We start from the raw sequence: 22,194 nt of genomic DNA on the forward strand, positions 1-22,194 counted from the left end.
TACCACGAATTAACGTGTCCGGTTAGTTAAACAGGCCTGGAGCTTTCGCTAGTTACCTTTTAAAAACATAACGTTTGCTTTCGTTGCCTATATTACTAGGACAGTGTGACATAACTTACTATATCATACAAAAACAACAACAACTTTAAATCGGTAATGGCGATGTCTTTTTTACGGTGAAGCAGCATCGGCAAGATCCGTTGCCATAGTTACCGTGGAGAGAGGGCGAGACTGCTCACGTGACCCAGCAAGATGGCGACCACAACGTAGAATGGACGTGAATGTGAGTATTATTAGCCAAGCGTTACATTAATAAACCAGGGTATAGTTTCACACGCAGACGGTGCACTTACACTTGTATGACAAAGCAAATGTTTTCTATTCAGTGTGATGTTTAAAAAAACATTAGTCTTGTCTGTTTAAGCCCGTTAACTAAAGTAACGCTGACCGACGCCGCTAACGTTAGCTCACTATAATATGAGCTTGGACTATTTATTGTTTATCGTTACTCAGCTGTTTTCACTTTAACCAGGGTAGCTCACCATAGTCAGCAGTTTAATACTTTCACCTTATTCTTTTTTGTCTGTTCTCTTTCAGGATTTAAACTGAGTGGGTCCGTTTTGCTGGATATTTGCATCTGCTGGTTAATTGTTCTTCATCATCATCATCATCATCATCATATCACAGAATCAAGATGGCCCTAAATGTTTTTGGTAAGCAGATCTCGGCTCTTGTTTTGTTGCTGAGTGTACTGGCGGTGTGTATTTTGCTTGGTGGCTGGTACACTGATGCACAGTCTACTGCCCATTGTGGTTAGCCATCATTTATTTTGGTAAAACTGGGAGAGGCTCCTAGAAATCTTGTGGATCCAGTAGCCATGGAGCACAACTATGAGTCCATTCATTCAAGTAACGTTACTCTACTCTGCACTTTTGAAGCACTAGAATACTTGAGTATTTCCATATTGTGCTACTTTATAACTTACTTAACCAATGAACACCTTAGTCTACTACATGTACATCCAAATCATCTTGTAAAAGTTGATGTATTTTATAGATTTAACTAGCCAAAAGCGCATAAAGTAGTTAAATTAGCTTTCTCCTGACCTATTAAATTAAACTGCTTACACTGTAATGCACCAGCTATAATTGTTAATTACATAATATTTAATAATATTTAACAATATAAACACACACCTTCTACTGCTTAATGAAAGTACTTTGCTAATAATGTACTTTTACTTAGGCAACATTTAAAATGCAGGGCTTTTACATTGTTGTATTTCTGTATTTACTTAGTTAAAGAAGGACACACCATTGATATATTGTAGTTATTGTAGACCAGAAGTGAACAAAATGATGCTGTGTAAATACATGACGAAAACATGTCAACAAAACATGTACAAGTCTTTCCTTCAAATATTTAGGTAAGTAGTGTTAGCTGTAAAATGCTGTCAGTGCAGTACTTTAGTAAAAAGCACTGGACTTTATTTCTGTCCACCCCTGTTCCAGACACTACAAGTTGTCACTAGTCGTTATGTTATGTCTGCTTTCTTGTGAGTATAAGGGTTGCCTTGAGAAGGAGTGTGAGACGCTTGCCCGGGGAGGATTTGGAGTTATTTTGAAGACAGGATACCACGACGACAAGTGTTGAATAGATAAGGCTTGTGGAGTACACTGAGACAGGAAACAGGCTGTTAGTTTTACCCATGCAGAGAAGATGGAAGACAGCATGTGCCTGAATTTGCAAGATGCTGAATATAAGCATAAGCATATTCAATATAAGCATATTCATTTTCAGCATCAGAATGAGTGTATTTCCTACAAATGTTTAAATGTACAGGTGGAGCAAGTTTATTTCTGAGACAAAGTTATTGTACATGGCTGATTCAGGAATTAGTTTCAGGTCATCTTGCACATTTCCATTTTTAAGGAAAGAAACAAGGCATTTGTATTTTATATTTTACATAAAAACAGTGTAGTACCCAGCACTGACTTTTGTCATGCTTATGCAGCAGGAATTTTAGTATTAATGTTATCCTAAACTGTGTCCTGCACCATTGCTGTGAATTTGCACAGTTGCTTCATGCTATGAGCCACAATGAGTCACTGAATAAACATACACAGCACTGAATTTGAACCTGAAAGGATTTCACAGTAATCACAGTGTACAAATGTTCCGTAACTGCTGCAGAGTTCAGCCAAACTCCAGTGGAGTGCTTAGGGCTGAATATGATTTTGTTCTTCTCAGCGTCTGGTGCTGCACAGAGTCACACTTACTTACTCTCATATTAATGTCAGTGTTGTTTATGGCCTGCAGCAGCTGGACGAACAACGAGGAAACACTGCTCTAAAGCTGATATTGTCTGCAAATCATTTTAAACGTGTAGGCCTGAGGGGGATGACAGCGTAAGCTTGCCTGAGTGTAAGAAAGATAAACATCACAGTGAAAGCAAATTTACATTTCATTACACTTTTGCAAAGTGATATAAATGAATCTTTCACAGGTTTTTATGCTCCACCGAGTAGATTTACTTATTAAGTCACTTAGTCATCGTTTAGTGATGTCTTTGTTGTGGGAAAATTCACCATGCATCAGTCTGATATCTCAAAAGTAAAAGCACATAAACTATAATAAATAAAGTGGCTGAAATTCTTAACTTAACGCCGTGCTTTTTTAGCTTGTTTATTTGGCAGTGGCATTAATAAAACTGCAACATTTCCTTTAGCAGTTTTAGTGTTCAGCCATGACAATCATGTGATTGCTCCGAAAGCCTGGTTGGTATCCAGTTCATCCATTAAAACAGTAATTGAGCTTTGAGTTTGATTGAATGTAAAATGCCTGTTTTTGTCTGTACGTTAAGCTCCCCCTGCACCCTCAGTTAGACACTCACTGTTATTTCCACAATTTAAAATAAGGAGGAAGATGAAATGAAATGAGAGAATCCTGAGCTTACTGGTTGGTGGTTAATGTCGGAAAATCAGCACTGGTCAATATCATGTTTTGTCCACTTGGGTGCGCTGCAGGAAAGCAGATCAAGTTTGAGGAACTGCGGCTGGTTAAGATGTTGTACTTTTCTGTCCTCAGATCATGATGAATACAGGCCACCGGTGTGGAAGTCTTACTGTAAGTACTGATGGAACAATTATCTTTTATTTTCTTGAAAACAGTATGTGATTGAGATTCTTACACTCTCTCTATCTTGAGAGTTTCTTAATGGTGGCGGCGTGCTTTTAGCAGACTGTGCTTTGTGTATTTTGCCACAGTGTACCAGCTCCAGCAGGAGGCGCCTCATCCACGCAGACTCACCTGCACCTGTGAGGTGAGAACACAGCCAGCCACTGTTTAATTTGTCCATTATGTTTCTTTGAGGAATTGACTTTTGATCAGTGGATCATCGCAGTGAAGTAGCATGAAAAAATCTACTATATATACACGAGGCATTGCCCGAGCTTTAGAAAAACTGTCCTGTCTCAGTTGATCTAGAAAAGCAAAAGTCTCTTTTGCAACAAGCTATATGCTATTCTGCATCATTGAGCAAGCAGAAAAATAACTATTGTTATATATTGGATATCTTTAATATTAAAAATCCTAGAAAAGAAAGGAAAGAAATTTTAGCACATTATTCAATGGCAAGACTTCATGGAACTACTGCTCAAAAGTATCACTTTTCTTTGAAATAATTGCAGATGTTGAAGCCTAAAAGTGTCCGTTATGGACTTGCTGTCACTTGTTTTAACTTGCCACTTGGCATGCAGTAGCAACACTCTAGTGCTATTTTGGGCTAACACTTGGCTTAAATGAGAATCAGGAGATTTGAGCACTGGTGTTCAAACTAGTGATGGCAAGTTCGAGTCTTTTGACAGACTCGTTCATTCAAATCTCGTTCATTAAAATGAACTAATCTTTTTTTGAGTCATTTCGTTCATTTGAACTAGGCTGGTTATTGTGGCGCTGCAGCCCTCTAGTGGGCAATTAAAAAACAGTGCCGTTCTCAAACACTGAAGGCTTATCCAACGAAGGTTAAAATCAAGGGCAACTGGACTTGGTTGAAGCTACTGGAAGACGTTTCGTCCCTTATCCAACTTCTTCAGTTCCAGAACTGAAGAAGTTGCCCTTCATTTTAACCTTCGTTGGATAACTATGACCTGGATGACTGAGAATCTTCATAGACACTGAAGGCTTGCTTTATTTGACAAAGTACAATGCACAAATTCACCTCTTGATTACTGTATATCATCATTATATAAACCCCCTTGGGCTCACAACCAAATTCAAACCATGTAAAAAAAAAACACAGAAATATGTTGTCCACTACTCCTAAATCCTTCCATTTTCACAATCTTTCCTGAGTATACAACCAGACCAGCCATATAAAGGCTTATGTATATAATTACTATCATTATTTCTAAAGTGCTTATTCATACAGTAGCCTAATGTCCCTATCCATGAGTAAAATATTAATAATAGATTTGCAGTAAATAGTAATAAGCTTGATACACTATATGAATAAACACACTCTTAAACACACACACTATTAAAATTCAACCAATTTAATAATAATCTGGATCAAGCCACCAAGTTCTTAAAGAACTCCAGCACAGAGAGAGGAACAGAGAAATAAACACATATAAACGCAGCAGTATGGCAGGTCTGGACGCAGAATGGGCCACATCAGGTCCGGATTCTGCAGACAGAGAAACAAACATAAGGCACATCGCTCTCAAACACGGCCAGGTTGTTCACCAGTCAGGAGCTGTGAAACAACAGCACGGCTCTGTTGGTAAATATAAAGGAAAAGTTACGTTGCGTTCTCTGGCGGACCTGGATCAGCTGTTAGCTGTAAACAAACCACAGGGCTAATGCTAACGTTGCTACGTGGCTGTGTTTTAATGTTTTAATGACCGGGTCTGTTTGTTTTGGAGAGGAGACGACCTCGGAGGTAATTCGGCTCCAGGTAGAACCCTGTCAGGGCTCTGAAGTGGAGCGGACCCACAACAACTCTCATCAGCTGTTAGCTGTAATGTTAAACACTAGCAGGACTGAAGTTACGGTACGGCTGTGTTAAAACTATAACTTAGCACAACATCACTGCGCTGTAATAACGTTATGCTTTATAAAATGTCACATAATTAACAAAATAGCTATATAATGTCAGTCCAGTGACTGTTACCTGACAGCCGACCTGCCTCTCATTCTCCGGCGCTGGCAGTACCTCAGCCTGCCGAGTGAATGAAAGACTGAGGAGGACCCATGTGAGCGGTGAACGAGTAGTTCATTCCTGCTCCACAGTAGCTGTCACGTGACAAAACGACTCAGACCTAGAGACCCACAGTTGAGAGTCGTGACCTAATCAGTTCTGTTTCCTGTGCTGACGGAGCCCATGCAGCTGACGTGTGACGAGTGAACATAAGAGTCCAAGATCCTTCACGCATGCGTGAAAATGAACGAATTTGTCGCTGAGACAACCCATTCCTGCCGAGTCATACACACGATTAGGTCTTATGAATGAAATGTTCATTGAACGACACAACACTACTTCAAACACATCAGAGTTGTCACCTGGATATAAATCCATTCACAGATGTTTCAAAGCAGCCTAGCAGTTAGTTTAATATTCCATTACCCTGTATCTTCAGTTAGTCATCACATGGTTGCGTCTGTGTGTTTAGGCTACTCAGACACTGTATTCGCTGACTCAGCTTGTAGCAGGGCTGATTTGTTCTGCTGTAGTTCAACAATCCATTGTCTTCAGGGAAGGCATGTACGCTATAAAAAAATAATTAATTTTGGTAAAAATACCTTTTGTACTGTTAAAGGAAAGCCAACATAGTGTTTTTGTTCTTTTATTCCAGCAGGTATTAGAGGAGCTGAGGAACAAGTGTAACAGGAGAAAAGGGAGCGAGGCAGGGATGAAATTATGCAAGAGATAAATGGGTACCCAGTTAAGTGGGTAGAAGTGTTGGCCTTTTACTTCTCATCAAAACGACATGAATTTCAACATATTTACGTTTTTGTAAGTTTAATTTACACAGATAAGTGCAGGCTCCAGCCTAGCTAAGGGAACCCAGGTGGTGCGACACGTTGCTGATTCCCACCTGTTTGGGGGAATCTAAGGGTGGATTATCGAATAGGTGTGTGTGTGTGTGAGAGATGCCAGAGGAACAGCTGTTCTCTTTGATGCACTGGCCTGGTCAGGTAGTCGGTGCTGACCCAGTTATAAAATCAGCCAGACAGAAGGAGTGGAGGAGCCCCCCTGTTACCGGCGGCCCCGTGTTGTCTGCTGGGAGTTCAGCCATATGTGATTTAATGATGCCCCAATAAGCACTTATCTGTGACTGGTACTTTTTAATGTATGGCGTGTCAGGGTCACTTAACTGTGCTTAGACTATACCTCGTTATTATTAACAGTGAGTTTTTTTTTTTTTGAGTAAAGCAGTGCGCTCATTTACGAATGTAAGAGAGGAATAATTAGCAGTAGGTAATAGTCTCGTAACAATTACTCGACTAATCGACTAGTGAATCTCCATCTAAAATGAACAATCGTGATAATCGATAATGTCGCTTTCTTCAATCTCTTCAAATTCAGTCCATTTTGACTGTGTTTGAGCACCAAGCCTCATAGATGTAAAACACCTCCTCTCATCTTGCCGGAGTCCTGAGCTGACAGCTCGGAACATGGACTACATGCCGAGAGCTTGATCCGGATGTTGACGGGGCAGGTCTCTGTGACGATGTGGGCACGACAGTCTATGAATTCTGTTGTCTGGTCAATATGAGTCCCATTTTGTCCAGACCGGTTCTTAAGGAGCAGAATTAAGTCCAAGCTGGGCCTCTCCTGGCTCTCTTTCCTCTCCTCTGAGCGATCACTGCACCCGCCGTGGCGCCTGGTCCGGTTGTTAGGGCCAGGTGGATCGTGGCTCTTTAATCCAAAAACTCCGTCTTCATCTTCCAATGACTGTATTTATGTCAGAGGTAACACATTTTTTGGCAATAAAGCCGGAAAAAAACAGATAAAAAACAAAAGTGTGGCGAAGAAGCTGACTAAGCTTCATGCAGAACATCTCTTTGCCAGTGTGTGCAACCCGTTTGAAAAGTTCTTTCAAGTTTCAGTTTGTCAGTCCTGATAATGGCTTGCCTTTTCTCTGTCGTGATCTGACATTGGCCTCCCAATGACTGCTGAGTGTCTTGAGTGATCCACCAAAGACATAAATCTTTGTAACTTATGAGCTGTTAAGTGCCAAGCTCTCGTGAGGAGCTATTAATTCAGGCTTTATCAAAGCACAAGCTGACATTGCCAGCAGTAGTTCTAGGACAAATATGTATTGTTTGCTACAGCTGCATAATATTTCCCTAAATTAGTATGCCATATGCAAAATGGGCAAAATTAACTCTTTACATTATTGTCCCTTGTGTGATTTCAGGCTCTGTCAGATAGACATTTCACTCTGTCCCATTTATTTCATCATTTCGTTTAAAAGAGATGTTTTTCTTCCACGCAGCTTCTTTCTTCCAGCTCAGCACTGTAATGTGCAGTCATGGATGTCTGTCGAGAATTAGTTATGGGTATTAGTCTGTCCGCTTGACGTACGGCTTGCTGACAGGCCTCAGAGCAGTTTTGGTAGGTGTCCAGAGGTGCACATGCATGGCTGATAAGAGAGGGCTTACACACCTCCTTTGGGTACATGCATGATCATGATTGGCTCTCCGTCGGCCCAACTTTGTGTCTGGCTTTTGCCATCTCGACTGTGTTGTGTTATTTATGACATTGTAGGGTTTTAGTGGAGGCTGCTGTACGCCGCATTGAACAGTGAAATAACTTGCAGGAGTTTGGTTTTAGCTGTTTTGACAGTATGTGTTTACGTGCAGCACATTTTAAATCCACCTGTCAAAATAGGACATTGTTGGCATTATGCATGTACAAGCCAAGATTTGTCTCAATGTTTAGTGTTTCATGCTAAAGTGTATAATATGAAAGGATGCCCCTTACTTTCCTCTCATACAAACAACAGTGCATCCAAATTAATATTCAGCGCCGTTTGTTGGGTGTTGATTTATTGGCTCGACAGCAGTTTTGTTGAGAATGCTCCGCTTTTTATCTGACCCGTGCAATATTGTCTGCGCCCACACGCTCACAACCTCATGCACACACCGGCTACCCTGCGGGGTTTATATTCAAGTCCCGAAAGTCTGGGGAAATATTCAGCAGGGGCACACAGTTTCACACACTATGTTGTTGTTGTTTTTGTGAGGGATGATCTCCTGTCCTACAGAGCAATGTGACATTCTTGGTGGTGTTATGCTGCCAGTCACCCAAAAGCATAATAATGAACCCTCACATAGCGTCATTAGTTGACATTTAAGCGTGAAAATCCCATTTACCTTTTGTTCTTTAGTTAAAAGTGTGAGTATTTAAGTTTCTTTCTGCACGTGTCATTCTTCTGCCCTTATGTGATCTGACCTGAGTGTTTTACAGGCTACATATTTTTCTTTACCCTGCAGGTGGACAACCGACCTAAATACTATGGAAGAGAGTAAGTAAAGCCTCTCTTTATCTGTGATTCGTATGAGGCACATTCCCTCATTTCATCTCCAACAATGAGAATGTTTTTTTAATTCATCTCCTCCTACCTTATAGCTGTTAATCCAAAGTTCCCACATATGCAGTACTCTGCAAGAGCTTTAGGCAGGTGTGGAAAAAATGCTGTGAAGTAAGAACGTTTTCAAAAATAGACATGTTAATAGTGATAGACTATTTAATTGGTCGGCCGATTACTTTTGCCAGTATCTGGCATTTTAAGATTATCAGCACTGGCTGATACCTGCACTCACAAGGCCAATCAACACAAAATGTCTGCAGATACATCTGTCTAATATGGTGGAAAGCTATACAGCAAGCAAATATGTGGGTTTGCATGAAGATTCATTATATCACAAATGTACAGTTGATAATTAAAAAAGTCCAGCACCACTCCTGCTCATCTGTTTAATGCTATACAGCTAGATGTCTGACAACATACCTCACACTCTTCCATGTGGACACATTCAACACTGATTACTATTTGCACTTCATTAATATTTGTTTGTTATAGTAATTTTCTTTCTTCATCCTGTGGCAACTATGACAATTTGTCTGAATCACGATGCATTTGTAATCAGGCCTCGTTGGCGCAGTAGGCAGCGCGTCAGTCTCATAATCTGAAGGTCGTGAGTTCGAGCCTCACACGGGGCAGGTGTTTTAAAGTCAGAAAATGAAACAACAGCATAGACAGTGATTGTACATATCGTCAAATGTAGAGAGACAGTGGGTTTGCATCAAGATTCAAGTCATTATATCAAGAACGTACTGCTGATAATGACAGAAGTCCAGCGTCACTCCTGCTCACCCGTTTAATGCTATCCAGTCTCTCTGATGACATACCTCACACTAATCCATTCATACATCTAACACTTTTTACTATTTGCAGTTTATCAATATTCCTTCGTAGAGATAGACTGATTGGGCTGATATCTGACATTTTGAGATAATCTGCATTGACATTGCTAATTCGAGTTGTGGTGATGAGTTGTTGTGAAGGCTTGTTGCTTTGTATTTGAACACAATTTGTTTTTGTGGAATAATAAAGCCCTTTATTTTTGTTTTTTTCCGTTCAGGTACCATGGGATGATCTCCAGAGAAGAAGCCGACCAGTTACTGAGTCAGGCCGAAGGCAGCTACCTCATCAGAGAGAGTCAGAGACAGCCGGGCACATACACGCTGGCTCTAAGGTATGCTTGTGTCTGTGCATTTAGCTAATGTAGGGAGATACACACAATCAAGAACAAATGTAAGCTCAGTGCTGCCAGTGGATATTTGCAAGCTTAAGTACTGGAACAAGGATTCCAGTTTGTTTAGTCTGGATAAACACAGGTATCCAGTCCTTTTTAGCAGAAGTGAATATGTTATATAACTGCCAAATTACAGTAATGAGTTAAGGAACTTGTTAGGTGACCATGTTTGAATGCTTTCAGTTATATCCTGTCAGCATAACCAGCTGTAATAACATTTTATTACATATTACTGTTGTTTTTGTGGCATTAAATATTTAAAGATTTCTGGATCCATTTAGGAATGAGTAATGTAGTATTTTAGTTTTTTGTTTTTTGTTTTGTCTTTGGAAACTTGAGATATTTAATCTCACTTGGAGAATTGCCTAAACTGTGTGTGCTCTGCTTTTCCTCCGTCCCCTGAGACCTTGTAGGAACAGTTGTTTTAGTTCCTTTGCCTATTTCCTGCACATATGTCAATGACAAGGCTAGAAACACTGAAGCGGGTACAGCGTGGATGTGCATGTCTGGTCATGTGCTCACACTGCGGGTGTTGTGAGTTGTGAGGGGTTTAAAGGCGGTTCGAGCTATAAGCCACTCAGGAGCACTGATCTCTAACCTCACGCGGCTCCATACACCGTCTTCCACTGAGCTTTGCCTCATGAGGAGAGATGAATGTGAGGGAGTGTTAGTTTGTTGAAGCCGTCTCCCTAATCAGGCAACCAAAAGTTCATTTGGAAATCATTATTGTCGGTCTGAATAATGCTTATTGCCACCCAGATGCCCACTCTGCTTTAGCCTGGTTAGCTTGCAAGCATATCATTCGTCACTTTAATTGAATATGACCTATCATTTTCTCAGAGTAGGTGTCACACTTTTAAAATGGGCGCATGGCATAGTTTGCATTTGGTTTTGGGTCAGATCGCTCTATTCATAGCCATATCATTCTTCCACCTGCACACTGCCATCACTGTGGTTATAATTACCTTCCATAAATACCCCTTCATAAACTGGTGTTCCGCTCTGGGTCGGCAGGAAAGGAAAGGTTGGATTTTGGGTTAATGATCTAACGGTGCTGTTGTATCTTGCAGTGGTTTCATTGTGATCCGCCGAGGAGCAGATTATGTGTTGGCCCAGTTTCGAGTTAGCACCATTTTTTTTGTATGCCGGAAAATTCACGTAGAGATTGTTTACGATGAAGCCTCTTTTTTTCTTCTTTGGTTGCATTTTTGCTTTCAAGCTTTCTATTTTCCTTTTCCACCTTGTTGGAAGCAAAAAGCCACACAGTCTCGTCATTTTGATCAAATCATAGATAGATAGATTTTAGGTCATTAATGGTCAAACCCAGATGCTGGTTAATGTTGCCGATTGCAGATAGATGTATCTCCTCTGTCTGTGATAGAAAACCAGCCACTCTTTGAAGAGTCTGTTGTGTAAAAAATTATACAAACAGCTGATGAGAAAGTTCTGACCCACTCCTCTGTTAGACAGTCCTAAAGCTAAAGCTCCCTCCTACATTCTCTCTAGGTTCGGGAACCAGACGAGAAACTTCCGTCTATACCATGACGGGAAGCACTTTGTTGGTGAGAAGAGGTTTGAGTCCATCCACGACCTGGTCACAGACGGCCTCATCACACTCTACATTGAGACGAAGGTGTGTGTGTGTGTTTGTTCATCACTCTTTCCTTCTTAACTGCAGTCTGCACTGAATTAGAAGAAGTTTTTAATCATTTCCGTCATAAAAACAGTAAGTTTCAGCTTGTTTCAGCTAACACTGCCTCAGAGAACAGTGCTGCGTCATTAGTCCCATTGATCAGGGCTGAATAGTAAATGCTGATTATAGATGATCACTTTGCACAATGGCAGCATTCAAAGCTTTGTGCCCTGCATTTCACAGATGGAAAAAACTATCATTCATACAGTTGGGAAGCACTGACACATTGTTACTGTCGTAAATAATATAAACCTGCAACTGTTAAAATATCAAAACTTAACTGCTTAAATAACTGTCACATTTCCAGGCAGCGGAGTACATCGCTAAGATGACCATAAACCCAATCTACGAACACGTGGGCTACACCACCCTGAACCAGGAGCCCACCCTGAAAAAACACCTGCCACTCAGCCCAGAGGCCGTAGATGGGCCAACTCCGGCCAAAGGCGACCATAATGCCGAGGAGAGGGTGAGGACAAACACACGTGCGTGAACGGTGACATGGGCAAGGTGTGCACTCGATGGCCGGATTTGGCTGTTATGTTGGGGCTGTTAGGGAGCCTTACCCACCCACCTTCTGTAAGAACCGACACGTTTTGTGAACTTATGTTACCTAAGTTATGTTTGTTCATTATATTCCATCAAGTGTCACTCTGAGGAAGTATCGTCAGCTCAAGAGCGACGTGGCGTAGCTTTTAGAGGCTGCGATCAATATCTTCTAGAAATATGGATTTTTGATATAGAAACTGCGTAGGGAACTACATCAGCATCCTCCAATTAACATATGTTTTGGCAAACTGACACAAATGCTTAGCGGGGTTTTAAGGGGGTTGTTTTGAATAAGAAAGGGTGTAACGTTGGCACAGAGTACTGGCTACAGACCAAAGAACACTCTCTTTTAAGAAACCACTGTCTGAGCACTTTAAAATTAACCGTTCTAAGGCAAATTAAATCATTTGAGTCTCTTTGACTGGGTGTTTTGCACTTTTTTTTTTTTGCATGTTGTAGGTGAGTAATTAGATCAGTGATAAGTGAAGAAACTGACTGTGGAAAAACATGTAGGGACACAGACATCAGCCCTGTTTTTTAGGATGAATTGATCCAGAGAGAGCTTGAGAGATGAAGACGTTCAGGCTAGATTTGCATTTGCATCTTTAAATGAATGCGCCTGAATCTGGAAGACATCAGTAGGAAATGATATAAATTTCTGTTTCAGCTCAGCAGAGGAAGAAATCAGTTAATTTACAAGTGGAAGTAGAATGTATTTAACGCTATAGGCATTATGCAAAATATCTTGGAACAATCAATCTCTTTCATGCAAAAATAAAGGTTACATAAATCATAAAGCAGCACATTTTAGCATATATACCATCATCATTTTTCCAGAATGTGCATATATTATAGAACAGTGATAAGCACATGTATAGTATCTGTACATTAGGACTTGTAAAGCATGGTTGGTGAAACTGACATATTAAGAAATCCTGCAGAGAGGGAAAAATAAGGGTATGTTGCTGTATGTACTGTACTAAGATGGGAGAATGAGAGTTGAGCATGGTGAACGAAGGAGAAGAAGGAGGAGGAAGAGGAGAAGGAGGATGAGGAGAAGGAGGAGGAGGATGGATGCAGAGGAGAGATGGCCTCCAGCCAAGGGCTCTGCAGTAAAATTACATAACAGCAATAGCAGAAACCTTCTATCTCCCACAATCCTTCTACTAAGTATTCAGGAGCCGAGTTTGTTGTCGGGTCATTACTTTCCACTCAGCTGGGAGATGATTAGTTTGTTTTCTTTGTTTAGTTTCGAACCCAGAGGACAGGTGGGAAAGCTTTTCAGAGTATGAAAACAGAAGTGACAAAATCAGGAGCAGGAGCTAGCTCAGACGCTAATCACTTTGCAGCGTTGAATGTAAATTTCAGTTCTGCAGCTGTGCGTTTTGTGCAGGTGGGTGCAGGAAAATGAGGCAGGGGATGCAAGTCCATCCAGACAACTGCTGTAAAACCCTCAGACTCGTGTATACAAACACCCACCACACACAAGTGTAATACAGTCCAGGGAAAACGCACACACACACCCAACAGGCCCATAACAAAGTAGGTGCAGTGTGTGCTTTGCGTTTATCTGCTACGCCAGTACTGAGCCTCCTGAGGCCTTGTATGACCTGCAGAGCATGACCACCTATGCTGCACCTCATCCATCACTGTGTGTGTGTGTGTGTGTGTGTGTGTGTGTGTGTGTGTGAGTGTGTGTGTGTGTGTGTGTGTGTGTGTAAGGGGGGTGGTCTTGTGTGTGTACATGTGTGCTTTCATAATTGGGTGGATTTGCAGACAAAGCAGTACGGTAGTGACATTGAGACCAGAGGTGGCTCGCCGTAGGGAAGACAACGCAAACGAGAAATGCATATTTCACACGTTCATTCAGCGTATTCCCCTCTTTCTGTGGGTTAAATGCAGTTTTTATAGCCCCCGTGGGGGCGATAAAGACGTGGTTGTGGTGATGACCTTTTAAATTTTTAATTTTTAAGGCCTTGTTTTGAGAGTGAGCTCGCCAGATGGTGACAGGGATTTTGGTGGTGAGAGAAGAAGGTAGCAGCCAGAGTCTAACACCTTGTGATCTGACAGAACATACAGAAAAAATAATACATATACTCAAAGGAATATGAGGAGTTGCTAAGCTTAACCAGCTGGATTTCCTCTTTCCCTTTTCTGTTTTTTTGCCTTTGTCTATAATTGAGATTCTCTTTTGTTAGACACCTAGCAGCCTCCATGCCGCCGTCCCCATGCAATGAAAACATGAAATATCCATGACCAATCATACATATCCACTGTGTTGTCAATATAACCTGAGGATTAGTGATTTGAATATGAGGTGGCTTGTAAATCTTGTAAAATGCAACCTATTTACTATATCTTTTTGAAACGTCTTGTCGCTCCTTTGCCACAAAACAATACTGGTGTTATCTTAATGTAAAATATCAAAACAAAAAAGCTTGTAAATCTCTCCCAGAGTAACAGGATTTAACGCAGTCCCAAAGACGGTGTGCTCAGCCTCAAAAATGTCAAAGTAGGAAAGTCTAAACATCCACCCACCAGAGGCGGCACTTAAGAAGTGCACTTTAGAGGTTCCTTGTTAAGTGCAAATGTAGCCTTAAACTGTTCTTATATAATGTTACTTGTATGAGATAAGATAATGGATGACCAGGGCTTTTGATTCACGTGCCATATTAGGACATGGGATTGTGTATATTCTGAACTGTTCAACTACTGGACTGCTGATTGATGCTGCAGGTAAAATGACAAAGGGAGAGAGAGCGGGGGAAAGCAGAGAGGGACAAAGTATGAACAAATGAATGTAATAATGGCTGGTTTCTCAGCTCATGCCTTCGCTCTTTCTCTCCTGGGACAATTGAGAGGGCAGATTTGGTGAAGAACAACAAGAATCGTTGCGTTCTGATTGGCTCATTCTCCTCTCAGTGTGACCTGTTAAATTCATCCATTACCGCCCCGTAGCTTAGCCTCCCCCTCCCTCTTCTTTCTCTCTCTCCGCCTTTTATCACCTCCCTCCTCCTCCACTGGTTCTGCCAGGCGAATGTGTCGAGGGAAAGCGGATTAACACACACACACACGCACACACTGAGCCATGTGGGCTAAAGAGCTCACCTACACGAGACTGAGAGACAGGAACGCATCTCAAGAAGTGACAATTTATTGAATCAATAAGTTTTTTTGGTTTTGTTTTTCTCTTGATTTTAAGACACACTTTTATTGGCTGGCTGGCTTTTGTTTTTGTTTTGTTTTTTGTTATGAGCTGGAATTGCACCATGCAGCCGCATCAGTATGCAGAGCTGATCTGATTGGCTGATCTCTGTGGCGCTAAGACAGCAGGATTGGTCCTGTGCTGGCTCCTCGGTTTGGGATGTTGTTGTCAGAGCAGAGCTTTGGAATGATTTGAGAGTCTAGCTGTTCTTGTTTGTTTTCGTTATTCTTGGCGTTTTTCTTTTTTTAAACACAATCTTTTGAGTATTTACTTGTTTGTTTTTGGTTTCCTTCGCAGTCTGACTGGCTTGCTGTATTTATTAATGATTTTCAGATTTTGGTCTCAGAGCCAGCTTTTGATTTAAACCTCCATTGTGAGTTAAATTCACACCAGAACTATAGGTCCCACAATGCCGAGCCGAGAGTCGTATGTCGTTAAAAGGGGTAAAAAGCAATCACGCAGGCGGGTCGAGAAGGATGCAGGTCAGAAGGGCTCTTTGTTTACCGCAGCTCTCAGTTTGAATGTCAGCGCTGGTTCAATTTCCTCCCTGCCAATCTCGGGGAGCACCTCGGACCCCAGCACGGGCAGGGGAAACCGCTTTAACCGGGCGCCAACCCCCTCCAAACCCAGCTCCCCTGCTTCCACTTTCTGGCAACCAATCAGATCTTTTGCCCTTTCGCAGCTCACATCGCTGGTGCGGCGGGCCACCCTGAGGGAGAGCGACTTAGTGCCCAAGTATGAGAAGGTCCACAACTTCAAGGTAAGCCGTTCCTTTGCTTCTCCGTCCTGTGTGTGTGTGTGTGTGTGTGTGTGTGTGTGTGTGTGTGTGTGTTGAATGATGCCAGAATCGCTGATTCAGCTCTTGGGGTCTTATTCACCTCAGAGCGCACACAGCGTCAGGATAACACACATGCACACATGCCCTCAAACAGAGAAACACACATTTCTGCATTTACATTCAGATTTTTTAAGCTTCTGTTTGGCACTTTAGATTCACAGATTTCCATATTCCAAGTAGCCATTAATGAGGAGGACAAAGGTCACAGCCACAGTGTACAGAGCTCAAGGGACATATGGACCAACACACACCGACAGACACACACAAAGAGAGAACTGTGATGCGATGGAGGTTATTAGCATTTCATTATATAGGGGCAATTTATGCAATAATTGAGCAGATTGGAACTCAGCACTCCTATTGTGTCTCCATCATTCTTTTGTCAGTGCCTGTTAGTCTAGAATAAAGATTATTGCTGGTATTCAGGTATTTCCTGAACCAGTCTGGGTTATAAGAATATTTTTCTCACCTTTTTCTCAGTGTATACTTGGTTAAATATATATTACTATTTTGCGACACATATTTATGTCTTTTCCCCACTTTTCAAATTACTTTGTCTGTTTATATTTTGTGTTGTGAATTATGTGATACATTTACACGGCATTTTAAATATGGATTTCTGCTTTTCTCTGTTGTCTTTTTAACTAGGTTCATACATTCAGAGGCCCCCACTGGTGTGAGTACTGTGCCAACTTCATGTGGGGTCTCATCGCTCAGGGAGTCAAGTGTGCAGGTAACACAGACACACACACACACACACACACACCAGTGGATAATACACTTTTCTTAAGCTCACAGGTTTTTAGTAATCACTGACTGATTGTGCACAAATATCTCCCCAAAAAAAGATTGACGTTCTGCTCTTTTTGCCTCCTCCGCTGTGCGTGACTTGTAACTGGGACACCGGGCTTAAAGTTAGTCACTTTTGCTGTTGACTCATCTGCGGTGTATCATGGATTTTAAATGTTAAACGATGGGTGCCAAAGAACACACTGTCAGTGCGATTATTGCTGTGTGTGGGTGCTGAACTGTGCCTCTGCAACGCCTACGTTTAAATGCAACTTTAACCAATCTATTGGTGTGAAGAGCTTACAGCAGGATACAGGCACACTTTTAAGTAAATACACCTACACAAGATGCCAGACAGCTGCTTTCAGGTCAAGAGTGGACCTACAGTGATGTAAAACTCTCCCTTAAAATGTCAAATTCACTTTCATAGTCTATCTTTCTCTGTCAGACTGTGGGCTGAACGTCCACAAGCAGTGCTCCAAAGTCGTGCCGAACGACTGCCAGCCGGACCTGCGGCACGTCAAGAAGGTGTACAGCTGTGACCTGACCACGCTGGTCAAAGCCCACAACACCAAGAGGCCCATGGTGGTCGACATGTGCATACAGGAACTGGAAGCTAGAGGTTAGAGAGACAGAAAAAGCGAGAGTGTGTGAGTCAGTGGTTATATAACGTTGGAAAAAAAATACTTGCAGGTATTGTTTGCTGTAACTATAATAGAAGGAAAGAGAGAACACCTACAAGAACAGCATATGACGCAAAATGTGTGTGTATGCTGTCTTTTCGTGTACACCAGCAGAATAACTCCCACATGTGAGTGGGGGAGTGCTACGATGTTTCCCCCATGGGAATGGGCCATAGACTACTGACTACGATTCAAGGCCTGAGTGAAAACAATAATGTGAAATCAATTGAGACACCTGACTGGAGCCGGAGAGCAATTTAATACCTCATCCCCCACCCTGCCACTGTTTTAGTTTCTTTTTTCCTTTAATCAATCCCAACCCAGTACCCATTTGAGTAATCAGCAGTACTGTCACAAAGAAGATTATTCTGACAATTGTTTTCTTAATTAATTATTTGTCACGTTTTCCCAGTACCCAAAGTGATGTCTTTAAATGTATTCTTTTGTCAGTCCTAAACCTAAAGATATTCAATTTAATAGTATATAAGAGAAAGAACATCAGTACGTTTCTCGTTCGAGAAGCTGGCACAAGTGAATTTCTGATTGAAATGTGTGAAATCAGTTCCTCACAACCCTCACAACAATTCATGTTGACTTCAACTCTCCTCGTCTGTGTCAGGTCTTCAGTCGGAGGGTTTGTACAGAATATCAGGCTTCAGTGAGCTGATTGAAGATGTCAAACTGGCCTTCGACAGAGGTGAGAAAAGAATTTCCCTTTTAGGATCTGTGAAAAATCAATACAGTTCAAAGGGCAGATATTTCAGCTGGCACCATAATATTGGGGTTTCTTTTCCCTTTGACTGGATCTCTCTCTCTGTTGACTGATTTGCTCCACAGATGGAGAGAAGGCTGACATCTCCTCAAGTGCATACGAGGACATCAACATCATCACCGGGGCCCTCAAACTCTACTTCAGAGAGCTGCCTATCCCCCTCATCACATATGATGCCCACCCGCGCTTCATAGAAGCCGCAAGTAGGTCTCCGCGCTTTCTGTACCTTACTGCATAAGATGCATAAGATGCAAGAATGAATGGAGGGACAGTCTGTTTTCACTTTTGTTTGTGTGTTGCAGAGATTGCAGACCCAGAAAAACGGCTGGAGTCTATCCACGAGGCCTTGAAGCTGCTGCCACCAGCTCACTGCGAGACGCTGCGATACCTCATGGCTCACCTCAAAAGGTCTGGCGGTTTGACTCCATCACTTATGTTTTTAAGTTGTGGTAGCTAAGTTGTTGAAGATATTCAGCTTAATGGCTTGATCAGGATTTATTTCTAGCTTTGTGGTCAGACGGGCTAACACATGCTTTCTGCCCTCTCTCCATCCAGAGTGACCCAGCATGAGAAGGAGAATCTCATGTCCAGCGAGAACCTGGGCATTGTCTTCGGCCCGACGCTGATGAGGGCCCCAGAGCTGGACGCCATGACAGCGCTCAACGATATCCGATACCAGAGACTTGTGGTGGAAACGCTCATTACCCACGAAGACGTGTTGTTCTGAGAGGACGGGAGGGAAAAGGAAGGAAGGACAGATTGGGAAGATGCTTTGTCCTCCTGTGAAAGACCTGTTCACGTTTGACAAGAAAATGAAGAAGAAACACGCAAGATACCTGATGTCTTGCTAGAGAAGACGCTAATTACACTACCTGTCTGTGGGGAGTGGATGGAAGGAGCAATGAAGGAAAGGACACATTGTTTCCCTACATTTTAAATGTAAGACATTAACAAAACTTTACTCAACCAACAGACTTGAAGCTTCTATAGAAGATCCAAAATTTGTAATGAACAAAATTAATTACTGGAACTCGATCATTTTCCAGCCTCACTATGATTATCTCTCTTGATTAAGAGAAATATGTTCCCTGTCCTAAGGAGAAATTAATAGTAGCATTGCAACAACACTACTTTGTCTATGTGGGGGAAACATTGTGTGATCCATCTTTATGGTAATATCTCCTCTTTGTTAAATGGATGCCTTGACAGTTTTCAGTTTTCTCCACACGATTTATTTTCTTTCTCACAGCTACATTTTAAAAGCCATAGGTTAGCATTGTTAGCATTTACCACAGAAACCAAACGACACCGCTATTCACAAGCATATGAGCAAGTGTCGCCTAGTGGTCCTAATCTGGTGGTGAGAGGTTATTTTGCTCACTTTGTTTCCAGTAGTCCCGCGACCCTGTAAGCAGGATAAGCGGTTGACGATGGATGGATGGATGGATGTTTCCAGTAGTGTCAAGGCATCCATTTAATCCTCCTCAAGAGAGGAAGAAGCACTGACTGAACAGTAGACAGCTGGATGAATGAATGAATGGAAAAAGCGAACCACTCACCCAACACTCATTCCTCTGAATGGAACTTAAGTGACTTGGACCTATAGTGACTTCATTCCTCTTTTTCAAATATTTACTTTACAGCTCCCTCTTCTGTTCCTCTGGCTTAAATGTAATAATACAGTAATTACACTTACAACTAAGTCGTTTTTTAGTTGCTAACATAGAAAAGAGCCAAGCTCACTCCCCCTTTTTTGTGTCATATGATAAACCTTTGTTTAAGAAATGTTTTGCTGCTGTATAATTACATCCAATAATGGTGATGATGGAGCTGTAAATTTTTTTCTCACTGTCTTTGAACCAAGCCTGTGTTCTCTCACTTGAACCCCTCTGCCTGCTTTGCCGCTTAAAGGTGAAAACCTCTTGACAGAGTTCAGTGTCATGTAGACAGTTAAAGGGAAGGTTTGGGAAATGATCTGCAGCCAAATGTTGCCTTCCCTAGTTCTCCATCAGGGCTTTAAATTGGCATGTTATCGCCACGATTGCAAAGCATCTACACAGTAAAATGTTGCTACTACATTAGACAACGCTAACTTGTGAGTTTTTATTTTAAATATCATTTGGAAAGCGGCATACATCAAACCAGGGGCAGGTAGTGAAGAGAGGAACACGTTATAAGTGACTTGAAATATGAATATGTGAACCCGTGCTTTATGTTGTTTTTGCTTTGCTTTGGTTTGTCATTTGTATAAAGCAGTATTGCAGTTAAGAAATTTTAACAGGCAGATTTTGTGCCCAAAATACTAATTGAAATTCTTGATTGTTTGCACGCATGCAATTTGACACGCTAATAATTTCAAGGCCTGTCAACTTTATTGGCCCATGTGGGGTAATTCAGACACAGAGTGGGGATGCTCCAGTACCAAGAGTGGTTTTTAAACACCAGATTATTTGAAATCTTAATATTGTGTCCATTCCCAAAAATTAAAGCAAAGAATCTCAATAAAACAAAAAACAATCCTAATGTTTATTACTCGTATCAGTGTCTGCAGTTAAAGTTGTACTGGTGCTTCCCTCTCTCTGTGTGCCTGTTGGCAGTGAGGCCATATCGTGACTCCCCCTGACATGTTTGGAAAGATGATACGTCTGCTGTCATTTCAGTTGTGTTGGCTCCCGCTGCCGCCACATCACCTAACTGTGAAATTTTAAGAAATAATAATTCCTCCACATGAAGTAAAGAAAGCCACTTGCAGTCATTTTAAACTTTTTTCCCCCAATGCCTTTTCCAGACAGCGAAAACCCTGAGAAAATAAGATTTTACCTGGATACAAGTTATTGTAATCAATTTCTTTTCAGATATGTGAAGATCGGGTTCTGGTTTAACGTTGCATATTGAAGGTTTTGCTGCAATGTTTTGACCGCGCTCTGATTTAATTGTGGGATGATGTTGCCCATCACGTGTAATATGAAGGAGTGTATTTGCCATGATTTTTTAACTAGTGCCATTTGAAAGTGGTGGAGGTGTAGAACGGATGCCTTCTGCATGGACCCCCACCTACGCTAACACATGCTTACCCCCCTCTTTATTCACTTCTACCCCCATTTCTGTCGGGGGTCACTGATCACCTATTCCTAGTGCGCTTCATTTTTTTCAAAGCAGTGACGACCCACCACACGTCAGGATCCGTTTCACAGATAAAAGATGGGGTCGGGTCCGTAAAATTGAAGCGCACCCATGCTGGGTGGCCTGCAAATCAACATGGATGTACCATAAAAGTAACATCAGCATTTTTGTAACATTATGGTTATGTTTTGGTTTTTCATGTGTTCTTTATTTTAACAGTTTTTGTTGATTTTGTTGTTTATTCCTCCTTTTCTTTGTTTTATTTAACCGTGTACTAACTCATCACACTAACCTGATAACTTGTGAGCCTTCAGTGATCTGTGACACTTTTTGGCATCATGAAATGTTTTAAATTGTCATTGCTGTAAAATATTTTCTATATGGTTTATGCATGGTAAAATTAAATTATTAAATATGGCTACCACTTGGTGCATGTCTGAATTTTGTACATAACTGGTTTATATACACCCACATGAGTTTTTAGGCTGATTAGCAGAGAACAAGGAACAAATTTGGAGCAATTTCTTTCCTCAGATTTGAATGTCTTATGTCACAAAACACCCTGTTAACGCATCAAATTTGAATGTCTCAATCAAAATGTTTGCTAGGGACAATTCACAGCGTGCAATACGTGATGCCGGCTCGTGGTCGGCCTCCCTCCATTGGCTGCTGCTTAATTGAAGGCGCCTCAGTGTCTGGAAGTCAGCGGACGGC

The 22,194-nt window shown here is 41.6% G+C and overlaps 1 protein-coding gene and 1 non-coding gene across 3 annotated transcripts; both read left to right on the top strand.

Moving 5' to 3' along the window:
• Positions 1-20: 20 nt before the first annotated feature.
• On the top strand, positions 21-21,904 carry LOC119904201 (N-chimaerin). 2 transcript variants are annotated; one of them, XM_038720690.1, is made up of 15 exons: positions 21-283; positions 598-713; positions 3,088-3,126; positions 3,267-3,322; positions 8,503-8,534; positions 9,655-9,768; positions 11,335-11,461; positions 11,829-11,990; positions 15,958-16,035; positions 16,762-16,846; positions 17,351-17,524; positions 18,205-18,282; positions 18,423-18,560; positions 18,660-18,765; positions 18,913-21,904. In XM_038720690.1, exons 2-15 carry the CDS (start codon positions 695-697, stop codon positions 19,082-19,084), a joined length of 1,380 nt encoding a protein of 459 aa, XP_038576618.1. In that variant the 5' UTR covers positions 21-283; positions 598-694; the 3' UTR covers positions 19,085-21,904. The 2 variants fall into 2 exon arrangements, with proteins under 2 accessions (XP_038576618.1, XP_038576625.1); XM_038720697.1 differs by lacking the exons at positions 21-283; positions 598-713; positions 3,088-3,126; ... (3 more) ...; positions 11,335-11,461; positions 11,829-11,990 and adding an exon at positions 12,010-15,804 and having other exon boundaries at positions 15,901-16,035.
• trnam-cau lies at positions 9,160-9,232 on the top strand. The gene has a single exon. It is a non-coding gene; the product is annotated as a tRNA-Met (tRNA).
• Positions 21,905-22,194: the final 290 nt, after the last annotated feature.

Source organism: Micropterus salmoides, unplaced genomic scaffold, assembly GCF_014851395.1.
Source record: "Micropterus salmoides isolate LMB-PRFRI ecotype aquatic unplaced genomic scaffold, ASM1485139v1 Ms_hic_scaffold_1, whole genome shotgun sequence".
Classification (NCBI taxonomy): domain Eukaryota; kingdom Metazoa; phylum Chordata; class Actinopteri; order Centrarchiformes; family Centrarchidae; genus Micropterus; species Micropterus salmoides.

Excerpts from the sequence above, each read along its gene's own strand:
- LOC119904201 (XM_038720690.1), top strand. Across the intron at positions 3,127-3,266 it reads ACCGGTGTGGAAGTCTTACT|TGTACCAGCTCCAGCAGGAG; the intron begins GTAAGTACTGAT and ends ATTTTGCCACAG. Across the intron at positions 18,283-18,422 it reads CAAACTGGCCTTCGACAGAG|ATGGAGAGAAGGCTGACATC; the intron begins GTGAGAAAAGAA and ends TTTGCTCCACAG.